This window comes from Eublepharis macularius, chromosome 5 (assembly GCF_028583425.1).
Source record: "Eublepharis macularius isolate TG4126 chromosome 5, MPM_Emac_v1.0, whole genome shotgun sequence".
Classification (NCBI taxonomy): Eukaryota; Metazoa; Chordata; class Lepidosauria; order Squamata; family Eublepharidae; genus Eublepharis; species Eublepharis macularius.
This window is the reverse complement of record NC_072794.1, coordinates 174,267,728-174,288,596: the sequence shown is the minus strand read 5'-3', so window position 1 is coordinate 174,288,596 and position 20,869 is coordinate 174,267,728. Positions and strand designations below refer to the sequence as shown.

Sequence of the window (20,869 nt, the reverse complement as noted above, 5' to 3'; positions counted from 1 at the left end):
TCTTGCGGCAGTGACAGGGAGAGGCCAGGCCTCCATCCTTTCCCTGCTGCACCATTACTGGGAGTGGGAGTGCGGCTCTATTAGCAGCAGAGACAAATTTCCCCCTCTTCTCCTTGGGGCTCAGGAGGCCAGGGGCAAGGTCCAGCGCAGCACCCCTCCACATTTCCCTTTGTCTTTTCACTGGTGGCAGCAGCAGCTGCTCAATAGCTCTTCCCTCCAAAATCAGCAGCAGGTCCCTACCTGGCCAATGTGGTCTTCCTGCCTGTGCTGGACAGTGGTTAGTGTCATCCAGTGAGACGGACATGGCTGTCCTCTCAAGCATTCAAGTAGCATTAAAAATCCCTAGCAGAAGCAGCTAATTCCTGGAATAAATAACCAAGTACCAGGTCAAATCCCAGGCAGCCCCTTCCTCCCCCAGCAGAGATGGCTGCCCGGAGGATGGCAACAAGCAAAGCTAGGGGAGCTACCCTACTCCTGTTCCTGATACCATCACTCTGCCAAGGTGACAGCAGCTGGGCGGTCCTCTCCAGGGGCTCAGGGCAGTGGATGTTTGATGAGGAGCTCCTTCAGGGTGGGGGGCTGCAGCCCAGTCAGTCCAGCATCCCGCAGGCCTTGCAGCCGGGCTTCAGCCTGCCGCTTGTCCTTGCCCAGCATCCAGGACAGGTGGACGTGGGTCTGCAAGAAGGGGGCCAGCAGCGGGTGGCTGTCCTGGGTCTCCAGAAGCTGCAGAGCCTTCTCACTGCAGGCATGGGCTTCGTCCAACTGGTCTAGCTCCTGATGGCAGACAGCCAGCCCAGCCAGGGTCAGCAGGAAGTGGCCGGAGCGGCAGGCACCCAGTTTGTCCTGGAGCCGGTGGGCATTGGCCCATGTTGCCAGGGCCTCACAGTACATGCCCGTGCACATCGAGCGCTGCGCCCCCTGCAGGTCCTTCAAGAAAAAGAACTCCAAGAACTCTGCTGACCGACGGATTTCTGGCAAGGAGTGCAGGTGAGAGAGGAACTGCTCAAATGCCCGGCTGCGCTTGGCAATAGTCTCGGCTGCAAAGTTGCGCCGCAGCCGTTTCCGCGGAAAGGAGACGCCTGCCATGTCACTGCCAAAATGGTGGCGCAAATGCCGGTTCAGTCGCTCGAAGTCCGAGTAGCGCCGTGCGATGCTGGCAGGGGCCTTGTCGAACTGCCCTGCGCGGATCAAGTAGATGGTGTAGAGCTGTAGGCAGGACAAGAGAAATGAGGGGGGAGGGGCCCAGAAGATTCCCAATCCCTCTGACAAGACAACCATCCCCCCCCGCCCCGCCCGTTGTACACACACATGTTCCCGAGGTAGATGAAGTGGCCACAGCCACTGGTACAAGAGTTACCTGAGGCTCTTCTGAGCCAGCCGTGCCCCAACCGCAGCAGAAGGGAAGGAAGACAAGAGTCAGGGTCAGAACCTCCCAAGCTGCCCCCCCATAAGGCAAGCGGCCCCAGAGAGACGCTAGAGCCTGGAATGACGGAGAAGGCAGCAGGGGTGCAGCAAGCAAGGACTCGGTCCTGGTGGACCCTTCTGCTCTCCGAGCCACAGCCTTCAGCCGACTCCAAGATTCCTGCCCCGAACAGCAGGCCAGCTGGGCCGGTGGACCCAAACCATAATTCCTTCCCCTTCAACCCGTTGGCTCCCCTCCCCCCCCCCCCGGTCAGTTTTGCCTCTCCCCAGCCTGGGGCCTCCCTCCTCCCTCCCTCACTCACCACGTACTTGGAGTTGCGCTCGTTGACTACATCGGCACTGGTCACCTCAAAGAGGAGGCGCTGGGGAACAAGGCTGCCCCGCGATTTTCGCCAGAGCTCCTGCAGTTGTCGCGTGAGCATGTTGCTGCCCTGGCGCTCTGCCAAGGGGGGGGCGTGCTCTGCATCGAAAAGAGGGGAGATGAGAGAGTGAGCTGTCAGCAGGAGCCACAAGGACGTCATAGTGCCTGTCCTGAAAGAAGATGCTGTGGGTTGAACGTCCTCCCGCCTCCATGGATGCCCACCGCCTCAGAAGCCACCAGATACTGTGAATTCCATGCTTCTGCAATTGGGGCATGCAAGTGGGCCACCCTGACCAGCTTCTGACTGTTAGCAGAGATCCAGCTATGCTGACGGGGCTCTGGCCCACTTCCTGCTCCAGGCACCCACCTCCATCTTCTGAAGCCTCACCGAGCAGTTCTGGGCCCAGGTCTTCTCCCAGACTCTGCCTGGTCCCATGAGGGGCTGCAGCTTCTTCAGTCACTTCATCCTCATCGTTGCTGGTGAAGCTCAGTGTCCCGCTGAGCCGTGTGGAGAGGCCCTCCGTATCGTCATCCTCCAGCTCCGAGCTTTCTGGAAACTCCTCAGCTTCTGAGCCACAGTCGGGCAGACCCTCCCTTTCGCCTTCTCCGGCCAGCGCGTGCCTCAGACGGTGCAGGATGCGCGAGGCCATCACGCCGCAGCAGGGGGCGCCCTGTAAGGGAAAGGCGGCTCACAAGGGACCTTCGGCTGGGCTAGCGTGGCCCAGGAGCCAGCCACGGGCCTCTCGAGTGTCTCCCGTGGTTGAGCTGCTGCCTGGAATTCTTGCCTGGTCCTCCAGTGATTTATCGATTGACTTCATATATACCCTGCATTTCTCCCTAATGGGGGCCCAAGGAGGCTTACAGAATTCTCTTTTTAACCTCACACCAACCCTGTGAGGTGGATTAGAGCCACGAGTGGGCCAGGATCACTCAGCCGGCTTCTGTGGCAGGGTGCAAATTTGCGCCTGGGCCTCCCGGAGCCTAGTCAGACACTCTAACCATTATACCATGCTGCCATATGTGAAACGGGTATTGTGGCTGCTGGAGGAAGGCGTGGGGCCCTCCGCACTATGCCTGGAATGCTGGAAGAAATCCCCTGGTGGAGGCCGAGGCCGAGTCCAGGGCTTGCAGGGCAGGAGGGCTCGGGCAGTTCATTTCAGGGAGGGGCCGCTGGCTGCCGAAAGGGCCCTGCGGAGGCCGGCGCAGCAAGAGGCACCCCCGGCGGAGCCGCCAAAGGGCAGCCCTCCCGGCCCCGGGATGCGGGGGGTCGAGGCACGAGGCGGGCGGCCCCTGCCCAGCCACTCGGGCCTGCCGTCCAGCTCTCCCGCCCACGGACGGACTCGGGCCGGCCCTGCTCGGCTTCCAAGATGTGGCGCTCCCCCCCCCGGACCGCCCTTTGGGCGCCGCGGCGAAGAGCCACGGACGGGCCTCCCTCCCTGAAGCGGAGCGCCGTTCCGGCCACGGCCCCTGCCTGGCCTCCCTCTGCGGGCGCCCCCGGGTGGCGGCGCTTGGGGACGGGGGCAACGAGGCCCGGCCGGCCCCGCGCACGACGCCCCTCCCGAACGGCGCCGCCCGCGCCCGCCCGCGCCAGCACGGCCTCGCCGCTGGCTGCCCGGGCGGCGGGGCTCCCCTTGGGCGGCCTCCAGCGCTCGGCAGCGGGATTCCGGCCAGGAGGGCGGCCGGGCGCGGCGGCTCTGACGCAGCGCAGCACAGCCCCGGGCGGGTCGCCGGCCTTCCCGGCGCAGCTTTGGCGTGCTGGGGAGGCCGCAGGCGCCGCCGGGGTCGGGGGCGGCAGGCAGGCGCAGGGCCGCGGCAAGGAGGGCGCGGCGGGGTGCCGGGGCTCGGGGGCGGCCGCAGCGCGGTCCGGGCGGGCTACGCCAGGCTGGCCGTCGGCCGCGGGCACCGAAGCGGGGGGGGGAGGGGCTGGGTGTCCGAGGGCTTCGGGAGCCCGGCCCGCCGCACGCGCTCCGCGGGCCGCTCCGACCGTGGCTGGAGGGAGGCTCAGCCCCGAGCCGCCCCCACTGGAAGCCGGCTGGCTCACCGGGCAGGCGCCACCGCTCCTCTCCTTCCTCGGCTGCTGGCCGGACAGCGATGGCCGCTCCGGCAGCCGTGGCTCCTCCCCCGCTGCAACGCGCCGCCCCGCCGGACCTCGACCTACCCGGCGCCAATCCGGAGTCGCTGCGGATCGTCTGTGGCGCAGCCGCGAGAGGGAAACTGAGGTTCGCCCTCCGCTTCTGCCGCCGGCCAAGCCCCGCGCCGGAAGGGAAGCCTCCTTCCCAGGGGACTTGCCGGCTGTGGCCTGCCTGCGGTCGGCCGTAAAACCCGGGAGAGGCCCAGGCCCCTTGCGGTGGCCCCCCGCCCGCCCCGCCCGCCGGTGCCTCCCTTGGCGCACGCCCTTCTGGCCTCCGACCCGCCGGCGCATTCCGCACCTCGGTCTTGTGGCGGGCGGGCGCGGCGCTACTTCTGTGCAGAGCCGCGCCCGCCTCGGGTGCTGTGCGGCTGTCGGTTCCCCAGGCCCAGAGTCCAGCTTGGATCGGACAGGACTCTGGTGGCTTCCTCTCTTAATCGGGCAGGATGCCGCGCCACAAGAGCCGGCCTTATGCCAAGGGGCTTTTGCTCGCTTTCCTCTGGTCGTCCACAGCCTTACGCAAAAGTGGGCAAAGTTGCGCTTACGACGCTTTTTGCAAGGGCAAGAAACCTCTTGGAGAAGGAGCCGCGCCCTGCCGCGCCTCTCGGTGGCCTTTGCAAGCAACAAGCGCTCCTGCACCTCAGCTGTCCCAGGGGTAGGCAAAGACTGGCTTGGAAGCAGAGGGAGATGGAAGCAGATGCACATTTTGTTTGCTTAAAACATTACTCTGCTGCCTTACTGCCTTGGATGCAAGGTAGTTAAGGATGCATTTGGGTCTGGTTGTGGGGGCTTCTGCATTCCCTCACCCAGGCAGGAGAAACTGCCTGGCCCTCCCACACAAGCTGCCCTCTTCCATGAAGGCCCGGCTGAATTTGAACTCTAAGCCGAGTGCCACCTTCGTGCTGGCCCCTGTCCTGCAAGGGCTGCGCTTGGTGTTGACAGTCACAGCACTGAAGTAAGGAGGGGCTGCCCTGCCTTGGGCCCCACAGGCTTTCCCCTTTGGACTACCCTCTTGATGTGGGGATGTGGGAGGTGTCTGTATTTGGACAGAGTCATCAGCTAGAGCCGGCAGAGCCCTCTTCAACCCACAGCCAGGCCCGAAAGCCGTCCCAAGCGCAGGAGCTGCCTAAGAAGACTTGGAGCTGGTCCTGCTTTAGCTTTTTCAATACTTTGCCTAGCAAAGGCAGAGAAGAGACTGCAGCATAATTGGCCCCAGCCTTTTTGTCTGGGGATGGTGTTTTGAGCAATGGGTGGATAACCACCTCTTTGAGTGGCCAAGGGAAGCACATGTGGAGGTGTTTGGGCAGCCCTAAACAGACTTTGAGAATATAAAATGAGCTGAGAGCAGCCAAGTACCCCCTTTAATTGTGAACATACAATCATTGCTGAAGTCTAATTACTTTTGAATGGGCTGATCTGATCTATCTAAAGTCACTGTGCCCCCCCCCCGCCCCCAAGAAAAAAAAGAACTCACACTTTCTGTTATCCAGGCTTAAACTAAGACTTGAGATTCCTTACTCATTATAGTTTCTAATAACCCAACAAGACCTACTTTTTAGAAGCTGGGAATAGACTGTGGCATACCGTAACCCTTTACTAATGTCAGCTAATTCTCTCGAACTTCAGACCGCTTTCCCTTTAACTAGCTGTTATTTATCCTTCGTGGTTCCACTTTTGTTTATCTTCACCTTATGAGAGAGAAGCTAGAGCCTCTGACCAAGACTCAAGTGTTATGTGCAGCAGCCTAACCTGGTTCAAGGCTGGGACCTGCATACCTGTGGGGCCGGCTCCCTCATTATGTCCCCTGCAGGGTCTTGTGCTCTGCGGATAAGCAACTCTGGGTGGCCCCCAGCTCAAGGGACATCCGTCTGGCCTTGACCAGGGACGGGGCCTTTTTTGCCCTGGCTCTGGCCCGGTGGAAGACACTCCCATTGGAGATCCAGGCCCTGTAGTGCCCGTTGCAGTTCTGCAGGGCGTGCAGATCAGAGATGTTCCGCCAGGCCTTTGGCTGAGACCCAGCCAATTGTCCTCTTCCCTGACCCCCCCACCCCATCTGTGGCCGCCAGGGGCCTTGTATTATGGCTGTGCAGCCGTGGTCTTTATGGTAGTTTTATAGTAGCCGCGCACTGTTGGAGACGACTGGATTTGGTTTGTTAAATTAGTTCTATATTTTTGATAGTTTAGTGTGTATTTTATGTTGTAAGCCACCCTGAGGCTGTTCAGGGGAAAGCAGGGTATAAATCAAATAAAATAAGTCCCTGACGCAGAGAATCACACCTGATTTATGACACCAGACCTCTCCCTGCCCCTCCCTTTCTGCCCCCTTCCCTGTAACTTTCCCGAGAAATACGAAATTATTTTCTTTTAATTACACCTGAGGAAGTGAACTCTGACTCATGAAAGTTCATGGTGGAATAAATGTTGTTAGTCTTTCAGATGCCACTGGACGTTTGTTTTATTCTGGTCTGATGTATTCAGCCGGAGATAGGGGCAGGGGGGGCTGATTTGCTGTACAAAATCTTTTTTAGACTCTAGATAGCATCTTTCCAGTAGCAATATTATTTTTTTCTCTTGCAAGAAGCTTCTCTCTGTGGCTGTGAGTTCACCAAAGGTTCTGTAGTTCTCCCTGTAAACCCAAGGAAACATTCTAATAGGTCTCTGCTGCTGTAGCACAGTGGTTAAGTGGTTTGGCTGCAAATCAGCCCTCTACTGGTTAAATTCCACTCCTGCCCTGAGCTCAGCAGGAAGCCTTGAGCAAGCCCCTCCTCTCAGCCCCAGCTCCCCAGCTGCATTGTGGGGATAATAATAACACTCCTTCACTGCTCTGGGTGAGGCACTCATCTGTCTAGAAGAGCGGTATGTAAGCGCAGTTATAATTATTCTGTCCGTAGCTAGAAATCCGCGACCTGATTTGGAAAGCTGCTGTTTATTTTCAGCAAATCTTCCACCAGGAGAAATGTACAGTTGAGGTTACGCGGACTTAGGCAGAACTTACGACTGAACGAACCTCTTTACAACTGGGTGGTTAGAATTTCATAGCGTTTTAAAACCCTGTTCAATTTGTAAGTTTCAGCAGGAAATTAGCTTAGGCAGTTAATGTTGGATTGTTAAATAATTGATTGGTATTGGCAACTCCAAAAGCATCTTGGACAGGGTGGGGTGAGGAGGGGTGGGGGTGGGGGTGGTTTTGCTTGCACACACAAAGTGCTTTTGAGCCTGTGTCACACAATTATCTGTATCCTTGCTGCCTGCTTGCAGCGAAGAAGTTGACGTGTCGCTTGGAAGCACTGGACTCTTGTTTTTCTGAGGATAAGCACCTTGTTGCAGGTATCATCCAAACTGCCATCTTTGAAAGTTGTTCTTCCTAGTCATCCAAGTCAGTTTACACTGGCATTCATATTCGTTGTCTTTGTGTTTTCCTAATAAAATATAAAGTTTGCTTGAATCTTCCGATATTTTGTTGGCAGCATGTAGATACAGTGTTAACTAGGCCTTAAACAAAATAACTGTCAAATATCTCGCATCATCTGCTATTAGGGGGCTTTACAGAAGATGATGGAGGGTCTGCCTGACCCTTGCCCAGATAGCCCAGGTGAGCCTGATCTTGTCAGATCTCCTAAGCTAAGCAGGGTCAGCCTGGATGGAGACCTCCGAGGCAGACTAGGGTGGTTATGCAGAAGCAGGCAATGGCAAACCACCTCTTGCCTTGAAGACCCCAGCAGCTGATTTATGATTTACCATAAATCAGCTGTGTCCTGAAGGCACTTTCCACCACCACCACCAGGGCCTGCCGGAGATCCTTACACAAGCGTAATTCCTGCTTCTCATACATTTGGGCTGTGCACTGGAAACGGGGCTGAGGGTGGCACACCCCTCAGGGTTGGGGATAGTTTTACTCTTGGCTTATCTATTCCTGTTATTTGTACACAATCTGTAACCGCTGAGAGAGTGGTTTTTGGTGAGGGTGGATCATGCCAGTTTACCTGCAAGGGCGGGGGGGGGGGCGGGTTGGAACCCTGTGCTCTGCAGGTGTGTGTAAAATGGCCAACTGGTTGTTCGGAGGGGGCCTCAGAGAGAAGAGAGCCGTGCACGAGCTAGAACACTCTCGCAGGACCTGATGCAACATGAGCAGGTGAGTGGCCTGCTTGCAGGAGTGCCTGGTAGGCAAAGCTGCCCTCTACGGAGTCGCCTCACTGGGCTCTCCGGGCCAGTGCTGTGGACACAGAGGGGTGGAGTTTCCCCCGGGGTGTTGGGTGGGAGGCCTTTCACATCACCTGTGGCCTGCTTCTGGGGATTGATTCCTGCTCCACAGGGGCTCTGCCACTGAGCCACAGCCCCTCTCCTCCAGTTGAATGGCTGCCCGAGTGAGCGAGCACCACGTATGAGGCCATCGTCCATAGTGGTGCCTGCAGGGCCATAGCAGTGTAGCAGGGGAAGCCACACTGGTGTTGCATCTGTAGGGTGGAGAGGTAGGAAATCTGAGAACCGGAGCCTGTCCTCTCTCAAGACAAAAACCTTTCCCCAGAGGCTTGATGATGCCTCCGCTGCTTTGTGGGGCTGAAGTGTTCCCACCTCAAACAGCAGAGAGACAGTTCAGTTGTCTGCATCTCTGAGCCAGGCCTGGCGCCTCGAAGTCCTGCAGCTCCCACAGAGAAAGAGCGTGGAAGGTTCCCCGGCTCCTCATGGCCAGTCCATTCACTTAATTGGGGTTGCCTCCAGTCACAATGGGGATATTCCCAGGGGCTTCCAAAGAAGTCACTGTTCAAGGTTTTAGGCCCAGTATAGCGTCCAGAGCACGAGAAGTGATGGTATCGCTCTACTCTGGTTAGACCTCACCTAGAGTATTATGGTCAGTTTTGGGCACCACAATTTAAGGAGGATATAGAAAAGCTGGAATATGCCCAGAGGAGAGCAGCGAAGATGGTGAGGGGCCTGGAGACCTAGGAGGAAAGGCTGAAGGAGCTGGGAATGTTTAGCCTGGAGAGGAGATGACCAAGAGGTGATACGGCAACCATCTTCAAGTACTTGAAGGGCTACAATACAGAGGATGGCGCAGAGCTGTTTTCTGCTACCCCAGAAGGTCAGACCGGAACCAGTGGGTTGAAATTAAATCAAGAGTTTTCAGCTAAACATTAGGAAGAACTTCCTGACCCTTAGAGCAGTCCCTCAGTGGAACAGGCTTCCTCGGGAGGTGGTGGGCGCTCCTTCTTTGGAGGTTTTTAAGCAGAGGCTAGATGGCCATCTGACAGCAATGCTGATTCTGTGAACCTGCTGGGCAGATCGTGGGAGGGAGGGCAGGAAGGGTTACATCAAAGCTTAGTTCTCGTGGCCCCTTCTTACATGCCCAAGGTAATGCCAATCGCCACTTGGGGTCAGATAGCAATTTTCTCCAGGCCCGTTTGGCCAGGGATCCTGACAGTGTTTTGCCATCTTCTGGGCATGGAGCAGGGGTCACTGGGTGTGTGTGGAGGAGGTAGCTGTGAATTTCCTGCATTGTGCAGGGGGGTGGACTAGATGACCCTGGAGATCCCTTCCAACCCTATGAGTCTATGAAGATTTTAGCCTTTCTGGCACTCTTCCCCCCCTGGGTTCAAGTGCCCACCCCCCACCTGTCGCTCCCACAGCTCTGAGGTCCACAGAAGGCCAGACCGCCTGCCGCAGCGAGCCCCACGGCTACTCAGAGGGCCACCTTACCACGATTCATTTATTTACATCATGGATACTCCGCCTTCCTCCCCAGTGGGCACTCCAAGCAGCTCACATCATTCTTCTCTCCTCCATTTTATCCTTACAACAACTTTGTGAGGTAGGTTAGGCTTAGACGGTGCGGCTGGCCCAGTGAGCTTCCTTGGCAGAAAAAGGATTCGAACCCGGGTCTCCCAGATCCTAGTCTGACACACTCACCACCACACCACACGGCCAAGGAGGAAAGCATGTGGTGTGTCAATGAGGGAATACCGACGGTGGGGAATCGGGGGCCCAGTCCGTTCTTTTTTATTCACACGCAGCACCAAAGAGTGGATTATTCTCCGAAAGAGGTTTTGAGTGCTAGGAGTTGGCTCTTGAACATAAGGTCAGCATTGGAGAAGAGTGCTTGAGCATGTGCAGAGTGCATTTCCCTCACCTTCGCTCTTCCTTGGTGGTGACTTCTTTGCAAGTGGGATGCCTGCCCATCATGTCCCATCCTCCCCAACCCCAGGACAGGCTTTGGTCCTAAACACCTGCATGTTGGGACACTTCAAAGACTTCTAGCTCTTTAGATCCTAGAAGGTTCAAGTACAAACCCACTTGGGGTGAGACTCAGCCTACCTCACATGGTTGTTGTGAGGATAACATGGAGATGGGGAGAATAATATTGTAAGCTGCTTTGAGTAGAGAAAAGTGGGGTATAAATATCTAAATAAATAACAACTGTGAAGGGCCTGTCCTGAGGTCATGGTGGGGGGGGGCCCTCTATAAGTGTTGACCCCTTTAACCACAACTCCAGGACACAAGCAAATCCCCTTGCCTTTGTACGCCCCCTTTTCTAAGGGTGCTCCTCCACCCCTTTCTCCCGCCCGGAGGCAGCCACTTCTCTGCCTTATTTAGAGATGCCCCGCTGGCCTTCTCAGCACTCTCCTTGGGAATGCCTATTAATAGGAGGAAAGGGATGGGGGGGGGCACCTGCTGCCGTCAGTCAAGGCCCTCCCCTGTCCTCCCACCTGCGGTTTGAGGAGGGATTCCTAGCAGATGCAAAGGGCCCCTTGCTGCTTTTCATGCCAGCAGAGTGGCTAAGCCATTGTGTGTGTGTGTGTGTGTGGATGCTCCTTCCCCAAGACCGCTGCTTCCCCCTCTAACCACCTCCCCAGTTCCTTCTTGCTTGCTTTGCTCCCACTGCTGGCCGGAGTGTCTCCATTGGGGCAGAGGAAATGCCTCCCCATGAGCCAAACTCGACCCAGAGGGAATTGAATCCTGCCGTCAACGAGTGAGCACAGGATGAGCTTCACAAGGAAGGGGGTCAGCAGGGGAGGCGGTGGGATGTGTGGGAAAGGGGGCCTGCTCACCGAGGCACGGGCATTCCTTACCTTGAAGCCCCCCTCCCCCCCTGGGGCCAAGCTGGCAGCAGAGATGGGCCTTGGCAGCCCCTGTTCCGGGCTCAACGTGGGGAGAAGGGTCTGTGCGCAACACGCACTCGGGAGAGAGCCGCTTTGTCTTCCCTCTATTTTTAACTCTTCCCACTGGCTCCTGACAGGTGCTCCAGGGATGGGCCCCTGCCTCCCTTAGTGGGATGCCTGCCCTCACTCCCTGGCCATCCGCTCCAGAGGGCTTGGGTTTCTCTCTCCGACTCTCTACGCAACCCCCCCCCGCCCCCAATCTTTGCTGCTGTGGAACACAGCCAGGAGTGGCTCGGCTAAATTTGGTAAAGCACCCCCTTGACCAATGAAGAGTCAAGGAGGAAGGGGATTGGCCAGGAGGAGAGTGCCCCCCCCCCGGGCTCCAATAAGGTCTGCGGCAGGGGGCACCTGCAGAGCAGCCCAAGTACAAATTGGGGAGCCTGCCTCAGAGGAGCAGCTTTTGCCATCCCTGTGGACTGGGCTGGAGCGCGTGGCGCTGGTTCTGTCTCTGTGGGCTGCTGTGGGGCGTTACTCGCCAACATGGTAAGCATGATCAGGTCATGGGCCGGGATGCTGAGGATCTTGCGATGCTCTGAAAAGGCTTCCTGGGATGGCGGGTGCCGGGCGTCTGCCTGAGATGCCAAACTGGGCCGTGGAACGTGCGCGGAGGGACAGATGGCCCTGGAGTCGGAGTGGCGAGGCAATGGAGAGAGCAGACGGGTTGGTCTGGCAGAGAGGCCCCGCTTGAGGCTGCAGGGCGAGCGTGCTCTTCGCCTGAGACTGCTGGTTCAGTTGGTAGCCTGGAAGAGAACAAGGCAGAGGGAGACGGCCGGGCTAAAAAAGTCCCTGCCTGGGCTGCAGAATTCTGCTACGGAGAAGCTGGGCTTCAGGAATGATTTCTCCTCCGTGCCTGGATGAGGACGAGTTTGGGAACGTCCCAGGGAATTCCAGAGGGGGCTTGGGGGACTGCAGGGGGCCGTGCAGCGTTTTCCGGGAGCCTTGACAGCCGGCTCCTGTTGCAGAGGGGGCAGCTCTTTCTCGACCTTTTGGAAAGTGGGTGTCAGCAGGGGCCGTGGAGGGAGCCTGGCCAAGGACACGCAGGAGCCGGCTGGGCAGAAAACTGAGCTGTGGGACACACGATCTGCCAGCAGCCATTCAGGCCTCGCCCTACGAGACCCACTTGAGGAGTAACTCGATCTGATTGCAACAGGTGCTGGGACAGCGCAGCTGGCTGCCAGCCACTGCACACCCAAGGAGGAGGAGGAGGAGGAGGAGGAGGATGGCATGGCTAAGAATAGATCAGGGGCCCCAGAACACTCTGTCACTGGGGAACCAAAAACCAGGGTGAGCCATGGCCTCCAATGAGAGAGAAATGCCCTCCTCCCAATACTGGGCTACGGGGACGAGACGGACCATGGGACCAGGGATCAGTCGCTGAAGCATCACTGTGCCCCCCCTCCCCGCACCTGCTTGCTGAGCTCCAGGCAGGGAGATTTCTGTTCCTGGGAAAGGCCTTCTTCCCATCTAGCACAGCCACTGGGAGGCTCCGGGTTTCTTGCCCTTTCCTGTCTGGAGGAGATGCTCAGCCAGAAACTCAGGGGTAGGGAGAGGCTTATGGCCAGGCCTGCCACAGGAAACGTGGGAAGGGGTTCAGTTCCTCATGCAGCCCCAATGACTCTTGCGCATGTAGAGCACCCATTCTGAATTGCCATTCCTGCCTCCTTGAGCCCCCACCGTCGGGGTTGCCAGCTCTGGGTTGGGAAACTCTTGGAGATTTAGGGGTGGAGCCTAGAGTGGGGGGATGTATGATGCCAGCGTCCCCCCCCCAAAGCAACCGTTTTCTCCAGGAGGTCTTAACTCTGTAGTTTGGAGGTCAGTTGTAATCCTGGGAGATTTCCAGGCCCTGCTGGGAAGCTGACCACCTTACTGAGAGCAATAACCTGTATGGGGAGGGAGGTGGAGAATGGAAACCCATGACCCACTGCAGCCCTTGGAGTACTAGGAGCTCTGCAGTGCTAGAGCAAAGGAGACCCAGGCCCCGGGAGAGGGAAAGGTCTTGGTAGCAACCTTGCAGAGCAGCTGTCCCCTGGGGTGGGGGTGGGCTGGAGGGGTCTGGAGCTAGAACCTGCGTGCAAGATGAAACTGTGAACGGGGTGACGCATTCAGCTCCCCGCTCGCCCCCAGTGTTCTGGGATAGCAGTCCTGGCCAGTGAGGCTGGAGAGGGAGAAAGGAGCCACAAGGCAAAGCTTGGCCAGATGCCCCCCACAGCCCCCACCCCCGTGGTGACTCCCTTTGCTTGCATTGCAGACGGACCAGCAGGCGGAAGCCCGCTCCTTCCTCACTGAGGAAATGATTGCAGGTGAGTTGAGGAGGGCAATGTGTGTGAGAGACTGGGGCCCCCAATCTGAGCGAAAGGCAGAGCCATAGAGCCATGCCAGCTCCCCGGCCTCAGCCTTGCCAGGGGCTGAACTTGGTACCCGACAGACTGCATCCAACTGCCCCCTTCCTCTGGGCGGATCTCAAAATTGCAGCCCAGCCCCAAAGGGCCTCTGGGAACACTGCAGGCCCCCAGGAAAGGCCTGCCACTCCCTGCCCCGGCTACTGGACCCTTTGGATCCTAGCGACCCTCGATCCCATTCGGAATGTGCATCCCGGGACACTTGGCGAGCGATCCCTCCCTTTGGCCACCCCGACTGGTTCTTCGTGCCAGTCCACTGGCCAGAGCCAAGGGCTGCTGTCAGCTTAACTCCCCCTCTTCCCAGGTAACCCTGTGCTTCCCACCCCGCTTCGCTTGCAGAGTTCAAAGCTGCCTTCGACATGTTTGACGCTGATGGCGGTGGTGACATCAGCACCAAGGAGCTGGGCACCGTCATGAGGATGCTGGGCCAGACGCCCACCAAAGAGGAGTTGGACGCCATCATAGAGGAGGTGGATGAGGACGGTGAGAAGTGGGGCGGGGGGGGGGTACGTGTAGAGGGAGGAGAAAGTCCCAGGGAGGGGGGGGAGAGTGCAGCGCCTGACCCGTGGCCCTCCCTGCAGGCAGCGGCACCATCGACTTTGAGGAGTTCTTGGTCATGATGGTGCGCCAGATGAAAGAGGACGCCAAGGGCAAGACGGAGGAGGAGCTGGCCGAGTGCTTCCGCATCTTCGACAGGTGAGGCGTGGGGGAGGGGCTCTCCCCGTCTGGGAACAGGATTCTTGGCTGGGATTTAAGCACGATATTTACAGCACCCCCCCTCCCTCCCCCCATCAAGAAGCAGGAGACATTCCTTTGCAGGCAGCTGGATGTTCTGGGATGCAATTCTAGCCTCAGTCTGGCCATGCAGAAAGGCTGGCCCAGATCCAGGGAAGGCCTTTGTCCCTTCTTCCACCAGCCTTTCTATAGCTTCTGTTCCACTTCTGGATCTCCCTCCTCTAACCTCCAACTCCTAAAGGCTCTTCCCTATCAGACCCCTGCTCCCTTCTGGGAGCCAAGATGGAGCCCCCCCCCCCCGCAATGTGGCATTTCCCCCCTCTCTGCCCTTCCTGGCATCCCTTTGCTGGGCAAGCCACAGTAGAGGTGGCCACAGCAGCTGCCTCCCCCCCCCCCCACTTTGCTGGAGGGAGCAGACCTCTGCTCCTCTTTGGCCCTGCATGGCTGAGGCAGCAAAGGAATGAGTGGGTACAAATCTAAGCTGAGAACGCACAGTACTTGACACCCGCCCCCCCCCCCCCCCGTCCCAGGCCTTTCCAGCATGCACCTTCCAGAGGCCAGGCTTCAAGTCTGCCACTGGTCAATGCACCATTGTGAGTCATGTGCAGAGAGCCACAGTACATAGCGGGGGGGGGGGGGAAGCCCGCCCAGGGGGGCGCTGCTCCGACTTCTGCATGGAGACCAGACTGGGCCAGAGCAGAGGTAAAAATGCCCAGGGCAAGCCAGCCCTGCCGCTGCAAGGGTGAGGCTTGGCAGAGCTCGGGGGCCCCTCCTCACATTGCGCCACTGCCCCCTCCAGGAACGCAGATGGCTACCTGGACGCCGAGGAGCTGGTGGAGATCTTCCAGGCGTCTGGCGAGTCCGTCACCGAGGAGGAGATCCAGGAACTCATGAGGGACGGGGACAAAAACAACGATGGCCGGATTGACTTTGACGGTGGGTGAGAGACAGAAAGCTGAGGAGCCACCTTCTGGCCTTTGGCCCGGCCACATGGGACGCGTTCTAGAGTGCAAATCAAACCCAGGCCAGCACGCTTCCTTTGGCCGCAGGGGCTGGTGACTTTGGCTTTGTGGAGGCTCACAGCCCAGAACCCCCAGGGGCACTGGGAGCACCAAGCTGCAGGGCTCACAATGTCACACGGGCTGCGATGGGCCCAAACAGCGAGTGCAAGAGGGGGAGGGGCTCTGGAGCCCCGCCCCGCCCCTAACTGGGCTGCCTTCCCTCTCTCCCCAGAGTTCCTGAAGATGATGGAGGGGGTGCAGTAAAGCCCCTGGACATTCCTGCAGGAGGCAGGCTGGGCCTCTCTTGCCACCTTGCTTCGCTGACAAGATTCCCTGCTTCGTTTCCAGTTTGCTCCGGACTGGAGGCTCCATTTCAGCTCTTACAAGGACTCCCTCTGCCTCAAATCTATTTATAAACACCGATACTTCAATAAAGAGCAATGGACTGGAAATGACGGGGAGTGGGGTGGCCTCTGAGTGGTGGGGAAAGTGGCGGCTCCTGGAGGGTGAAGGCGGCAGGCAGGCAGGCTCGGCTTGTAGCGTGGGCACCGGCCCTTTAGGCTCTCTTCAAGGACTTCTCTGCCTCAGTAGCAGCCAGTTAAACAGAGCCCTTCCAGGGGGGCGAGCTGGGCATTTGGGTGGGAGGGAAGACGAAGAAGCCGGCCTGGCAGGGCACCAGAGCCCCTTGCTCTGCAAACATCTCCACAGGCCCAAAGGGAAAGCTGAGGGGCCGCACCCTTGCCATTCCCCGCGCTCGGCTGCAGTGCCCCCCTCCCAGCCAGAAGCACCTGCACGCGTTCCTGGCTGGGACTTGTACAAAGGGCTGCTCCAGGCAAAGGGCCTGCACCACCAGTTCTTGCGGTCTTTCCCTTGTGACGGACGGGCTGGCAAAGAGCAGCCAGCCAATGGAGCAGAGCTTGCTGCTTTGATGACCAATGTAATGCGAGATGGAACGAGCCACCGCTACCTTGTGCGAGCAGAGGACCGGCTGTCTCACAGACCCTCTGTGCTTCCGGGCTCTGAGAAGGCCACAGGCCCATGTCCATAGCCATTGGCACCTGCAGAAATCTGGCAAGGGAACGGAGAAGGCCGCCGGCAGGTGGGTGCTCCTACCTTTCTGGGTTTAAGTGCAGGCAAGACTGGGTGCAGAAGGCGGACAGGCCTCACATTAGAAAACACCACAAACATTTATTTATACATTAAATGGCGGGTCTGAACGCCAAATAAATTTAAAAGCAACCTATAATACAAAGTGGCATTCATAGTCAGAACGTACAAGGAGAGGAGGAGGAAACAGCCACCACCAGGGTGGAGACGGGTCAGGGCTCCTGGCTCTTCGCATGTTTTGCATAGGATTCATGGAGACGTTTCTTGTAGGCTGTAGGAAGAATCGGGACGCACGACTCAGAGACCCGGCAGAAAGGGGCCCCTCCTGCAGCGAGCGCACCCGCCTGCCACTCCCCAGCCCCTGCACGCGGGAGAGCAGCAAGCGCCTTGCACGAGGCACAGGCCTCCACCCCAAAGCTGCCGCTAGAGTTTCTAGGCCTTAAGAACGGTGAGGAGTTTGTGATTCGGCAGGGGGCATCAAAGAGCTCGGACAGAAAGGGGGCCAAGGCCTCCCAGCCCCCGACTCCCCTGTCTCGTGCTGCAACTCATTGGCCCGATGCCTGTTCTTCATATATGTCTGAGGCCCTTGACTGCCCAGGAGCCCGATCCCTCCCTCCCCCCCCCCCAGACCCAGCAGCAAGAACACTCACCTGCTTGGTTCTTCCACAGCTCTGCTGCGTCTGTGTTCAGGGGACTCTCAATGTTGGGTTCTGAGGGTTGGAGAAAGAAGCCACGTCAGAGCAGGCAGCCGGCTTGGCCCTCCCGGACCCCCCACCCCCAGGAAACACCATGAGGGTCCAAGCCAGAGACCAACAGCGGCTCACAGCATCCCCAGCAGTCCCCCCCCCCCCGAGGCCCCTGCACTGCTTCAGGGGGGAAGTACTGCAGGGTTTCCTCCCACCCCACCTATGTAACATGAGGGAATACGGGGTAGAGAAGACGGGGGGGGGGCCCACAGGTTGATTTCAGGACTACTCAGCGAAGCAGGGATGGAGAGTATAAAGCGAGGGGGGAAAAAACCCTCAGGAGCCAGAAAGTTGAGCAAGAAGAAAATAAAATAAAAATAGAACTATTTATTGCACAGTGGACAGATTCAGAAGATTAAAATTATATGGTGTTTTTAACCTTATGAACCTTCTGGCTCCGAACATGAAGCAAGACCTGGCGTGGTGTGTGTGTGTGTGTGTGCCAGCCAGCACAAAAAACAAGAATGTGGCTGGCTGCAGATTCCATGCCTATGAATGGAAAGCAGCCATGGTGGAAAGAGGCTTTTCTTGGGGTACGGAGGGCAAAACGAAACGGGCAAAAGAGGCTCGGTGGCCCTCAGTGTGCAGGGCAGGGAGCAAAATAAACAGCCCTTCATGAGGGGTTAAATTAGCACAGGTTTTAAACTGGGGTCTGGATTAGAGATGGGCACGGACCACATAAAAACCGAACCATGAGGTGCGTGGTTCTTCACGATCCAGGAACCACGAACTGGGGCAAGTTCACGCCGTGGTGGCTGTTTTAGGGGCGGGAAGGCCATTTTCAGCCTCCTTCGCCACCATGCACGCAGTTTGTGCGTTTTTTGGGTTGTAATTCGATTCGTGCCCATTTCTAGTCTGGATCTCTAGGTGGCCCCTAGAAGAGGTCATCCCAGGGCCAAGGAGCTTCCCACTCACCCCCTAGCAGGCTCTGGATGGACAGCAGGATGGTCCGGACATCGTAGAGCGCTGACCACTGGTCCTTCAAGATATCCAGGCAGATATTCCCTTGCAGATCCACGTTGGGATGGTAGCAGGGGGTGAGGAACTTGACGGTGGGAGCATTGTAGGGGTACCCGCTGGGGAACTCCAAAGAGAGTTTGTAGCGCAGGTCTTCATACACCTGGAGGGGAGGAGAGGCACAGGCATCAGTCAGACACGGGGGAAGCCTCCATCTGTACACCCCTAGAACTAATATAACTGAAAGGAAAATACCACCCACTTAAACCTATAGTATGATCCACCCACTAAAAAATGGGTTGGCAAGACCCGGCAAGGGGTCAAACTTCAACTGAAGTGTGAAAGTGTTAAGAGATTGCAGGGAATAAGCAACCACTGATGAAATCAAACACAAGATGAGGCATAAAGATATCCAGAAAGATGCTGGCAGAAAACTTTTCCTGAACCTGATTATGTACTACGGAGACCACTAGAAGACGTATGAAGCAGCAGAGATAGCGGCGAATATTATTTCTCTGCAACTGTTGCATCAGCTGGCTCACTTCCATCCCAAGATTTATGGTATCTTGACATCTTCTGACTCCTAAATTTGAACATTTACTGGCACAAGAACAGACAATGAGCTGTGGCACGTTTGCAGGTTTTTTGATGGCAAAATAGCTTGAATATGCTCTGATCTGGATACTGTAATACAAAGAGTGCTTAAAGAACATTTGAAAGAGCTTGCAGACCCTTCGTTGACCATCTTTTAGACCTCTTCGAGGGCAGGCGATGTGCCATAAGACTGGAGGAGGGCAAATGTCACCCCAACGCTTAAGAAAAAGGATGATCCTGGACCGCACAGGCCAGTCAGCCTGTTCTCTATCCCAGGGAAGATATTAAAGGCATCACTCTGCAAGCATCCCATGGACAACATGGTGAGACGGGGAAGTCAGCATGGATTTGTGCCAAACAGGTTCTGCAAGACCAACCTCCTCCGATGATTGAGTGACAGGCTTACTGGGTCACGGGAATGCTGCTGACGGAGTTTATCTGGATTTCAGTGAACCTTTTGACAAGGTTCCTCATGCTGTTCTGATGAGTAAACCGGAGGACTGTGGACTGGACTCGAGGATGGTTAGATGGACAGGGAACTGGCTGGATAACCACACCCAAAGAGTAGTTGTCAATGGCCGCACGGCTGATAGGAGGGGGGTGTCCAGGGGAGTGCCACAGGGCTCGGTTCTGGGCCCAGAGCTTTTCAATATTTTTATAAATGATCTGGATGAGGGGGTGAAGGGATTACTCGTTTGCAGACGACACCAAACCAGAAGGAACAGCAAGTACCCTTGAAGCCAGAAACAGAATTCAGCGAGATCAGAACACACCAGACAAGGGGGCAGATTTGAAGAAGATGCGATTTAACACGGATAAGAGCCAGTTCGCCATCAAAAGGGCCAGTTCTTTGTATCAAAAATACGAAGTATACATACTGGATGGGGGGATACACTTATGGGCAGAAATGTAAGGAAGGAAAAATTGATTGTATTTAGTCATCGGCCATCGCAAATTTACAGTGCCTGCTGGCTGGCTGGCTTCGCGCTGCCCCCTGCCGCCGAACACAGCGTTGAATGGAGCCCGGAGAGGAGCGCGGGGCGCGCGGCTGGGGCGGGGAGTCGGGCAAGGCGGCAGCTGCAGCAGGGGGCGCCCCACCGCGGAGCCCCGCCCGTGCCTCCCGCCCGCCGCCCAGGACCGGGAACAGCCCCGCCAGGACGGCCAAGCCGCTGCCCGCCCGCCCCGTCGGCTCGAGCCTTTCGGGCGTCCCGGGATGCGCTGCGCGCGCGCGCCCGCGCTCCGCTGCCTTTGCAGACCCGCCGCGTCCGAAGGGAAGAGACCCCCCTCCCCAAGACCCCCGCCGGCCGCTTCGGCCCCGGCAACCCCCGCTCACCGTCCCGGGGGCCCCGTCGACGGTCCCGATCCACTTGAAGAGGTTGTCCGATTCGGGGAAGGCCGAGATGCCGCGGTCGCCGGAGACCTGGGCGGGGGAGAGGAGAGGGGGTCGGCGGCGCCGGAGGGAGGCCGGGGGGAGAGGGAGGGCGGCGGGCTGGACGGGGCGGCGGCTCCCCTCGCTCCCTCCCTCCGGAGGGCCCCGGACCCAGCGGCGGACTCACCATCAGCGTCATGAGCTCCTTCTGCAGCCTGCGGGCAAAAGAGACGGCGCGTTAGGCCCGGCCCGGCCAGCCAGCCTCCCTCCGTCCCTCCCTCCCTGCCTCACCTGCTGCGGACGGACCCGCGGGCGGCGCCTGCTCCGGGCTCGGCGGCCTTGCGCGGGGGGCCGCGGGCGGCGGCGGGGTCGGCGTTCTGCGAGGCCATGGCCGCCTCCTCCTGCCTGCCTGCGCGCCGCGCCCGGTTTGAATGTCGCCCGCCTCCCGCGCCGCGGCCAATCGGCGCCCGCCTCGCCGCCCCGGCCCAATGGCAGCGCGCGGGGCGGGGCCACTCGCCAAACGGACCGGCCGCGCCGCCCCCGGCTCTGCCCGCCTTCACACGTGACGCGCGCCGGCTTCGCTCGCCAAGCACGACCCGGGAAGGCCGCCGCCCCGCCTGCCTGCCCGGCCCGCTCCTCCGCGGGGAGCCCCAAGCCGCAGCCCACGAGACGCCCCGAGGGGGAGCCTTCCCGAGGCAGCGCGCCCGTCTTCGCCCTGGAAAGCTTGTGGGATGCCCGGCCCCCAATCCTGCTGTTCCGCTGCAGACCCACAGCCCCCGCCCCCCCCGACATCGGAGACCTCCAGCCCCGGCCCCGAGGGTTCCTGCTAGTCCGCTCAGCTTCACTCCAGTTGGGGGGCCGCTGCTGGAGCCCTGCAGAGCAAAGCCCCAGGGAGG

At 58.5% G+C, this 20,869-nt stretch overlaps 3 protein-coding genes and 1 long non-coding RNA gene across 10 annotated transcripts; 1 reads left to right on the top strand and 3 right to left on the bottom strand.

The window, feature by feature from the left end:
- Positions 1 to 87: 87 nt before the first annotated feature.
- On the bottom strand, positions 88 to 4,051 carry SNX21 (sorting nexin family member 21). Of its 3 annotated transcripts, none has more exons than XM_054981230.1 (4): positions 3,942 to 4,051; positions 2,151 to 2,454; positions 1,725 to 1,882; positions 88 to 1,206 (listed from the first exon to the last, which is right to left on the bottom strand). In XM_054981230.1, exons 2-4 carry the CDS (start codon positions 2,431 to 2,433, stop codon positions 535 to 537), a joined length of 1,113 nt encoding a protein of 370 aa, XP_054837205.1. In that variant the 5' UTR covers positions 2,434 to 2,454; positions 3,942 to 4,051; the 3' UTR covers positions 88 to 534. The 3 variants fall into 3 exon arrangements, with proteins under 3 accessions (XP_054837205.1, XP_054837204.1, XP_054837206.1); XM_054981229.1 differs by lacking the exon at positions 3,942 to 4,051 and adding an exon at positions 3,825 to 3,911; XM_054981231.1 differs by lacking the exon at positions 3,942 to 4,051 and adding an exon at positions 3,825 to 3,911 and having other exon boundaries at positions 2,172 to 2,454.
- A 2,318-nt stretch (positions 4,052 to 6,369) lies between these two features.
- Positions 6,370 to 11,090, bottom strand: LOC129330592 (uncharacterized). 2 transcript variants are annotated; one of them, XR_008597062.1, is made up of 4 exons: positions 10,976 to 11,090; positions 8,186 to 8,365; positions 7,229 to 7,330; positions 6,370 to 6,537 (listed from the first exon to the last, which is right to left on the bottom strand). It is a non-coding gene; the product is annotated as an uncharacterized LOC129330592 (long non-coding RNA). The 2 variants fall into 2 exon arrangements; XR_008597061.1 differs by lacking the exon at positions 6,370 to 6,537 and having other exon boundaries at positions 6,667 to 7,330.
- On the top strand, positions 10,803 to 15,655 carry TNNC2 (troponin C2, fast skeletal type). 2 transcript variants are annotated; one of them, XM_054980687.1, is made up of 6 exons: positions 10,803 to 10,875; positions 13,314 to 13,365; positions 13,804 to 13,947; positions 14,046 to 14,160; positions 14,999 to 15,135; positions 15,433 to 15,655. In XM_054980687.1, the coding sequence occupies exons 2-6, from the start codon at positions 13,356 to 13,358 to the stop codon at positions 15,462 to 15,464; spliced, it is 438 nt and encodes a 145-aa protein (XP_054836662.1). In that variant the 5' UTR covers positions 10,803 to 10,875; positions 13,314 to 13,355; the 3' UTR covers positions 15,465 to 15,655. The 2 variants fall into 2 exon arrangements, with proteins under 2 accessions (XP_054836662.1, XP_054836661.1); XM_054980686.1 differs by lacking the exon at positions 10,803 to 10,875 and adding an exon at positions 11,413 to 11,548.
- Positions 15,656 to 16,363: 708 nt separating this feature from the next.
- On the bottom strand, positions 16,364 to 20,391 carry UBE2C (ubiquitin conjugating enzyme E2 C). Of its 3 annotated transcripts, XM_054980685.1 has the most exons (6): positions 20,265 to 20,391; positions 20,161 to 20,188; positions 19,938 to 20,024; positions 17,969 to 18,173; positions 16,958 to 17,017; positions 16,364 to 16,578 (listed from the first exon to the last, which is right to left on the bottom strand). In XM_054980685.1, exons 1-6 carry the CDS (start codon positions 20,360 to 20,362, stop codon positions 16,520 to 16,522), a joined length of 537 nt encoding a protein of 178 aa, XP_054836660.1. In that variant the 5' UTR covers positions 20,363 to 20,391; the 3' UTR covers positions 16,364 to 16,519. The 3 variants fall into 3 exon arrangements, with proteins under 3 accessions (XP_054836660.1, XP_054836657.1, XP_054836658.1); XM_054980682.1 differs by having other exon boundaries at positions 16,364 to 17,017; XM_054980683.1 differs by having other exon boundaries at positions 16,364 to 17,017; positions 20,280 to 20,391.
- Between the last annotated feature and the right edge of the window lie 478 nt (positions 20,392 to 20,869).

Bases quoted from the DNA above. Each gene is read 5' to 3' on its own strand.
- UBE2C (XM_054980682.1), bottom strand. From the start codon at position 20,362: ATGGCCTCGCAGAACGCCGACCCCGCCGCCGCCCGCGGCCCCCCGCGC. The intron at 18,174-19,937 runs GTGAGCGGGGGT...CCTCCCCTCCAG, and splicing joins TCGACGGGGCCCCCGGGACG to GTGTATGAAGACCTGCGCTA. The intron at 17,018-17,968 runs GTGAGTGGGAAG...TCCAACCCTCAG, and splicing joins CATCCAGAGCCTGCTAGGGG to AACCCAACATTGAGAGTCCC.
- TNNC2 (XM_054980686.1), top strand. The intron at 13,366-13,803 runs GTGAGTTGAGGA...CTTCGCTTGCAG, and splicing joins CACTGAGGAAATGATTGCAG to AGTTCAAAGCTGCCTTCGAC. The intron at 13,948-14,045 runs GTGAGAAGTGGG...CCCTCCCTGCAG, and splicing joins AGAGGAGGTGGATGAGGACG to GCAGCGGCACCATCGACTTT.
- SNX21 (XM_054981230.1), bottom strand. From the start codon at position 2,433: ATGGCCTCGCGCATCCTGCACCGTCTGAGGCACGCGCTGGCCGGAGAA. The intron at 1,883-2,150 runs GTGGGTGCCTGG...TTTTCGATGCAG, and splicing joins TGAGGCTTCAGAAGATGGAG to AGCACGCCCCCCCCTTGGCA. The intron at 1,207-1,724 runs GTGAGTGAGGGA...TCCTGCCTACAG, and splicing joins AGCGCAACTCCAAGTACGTG to CTCTACACCATCTACTTGAT.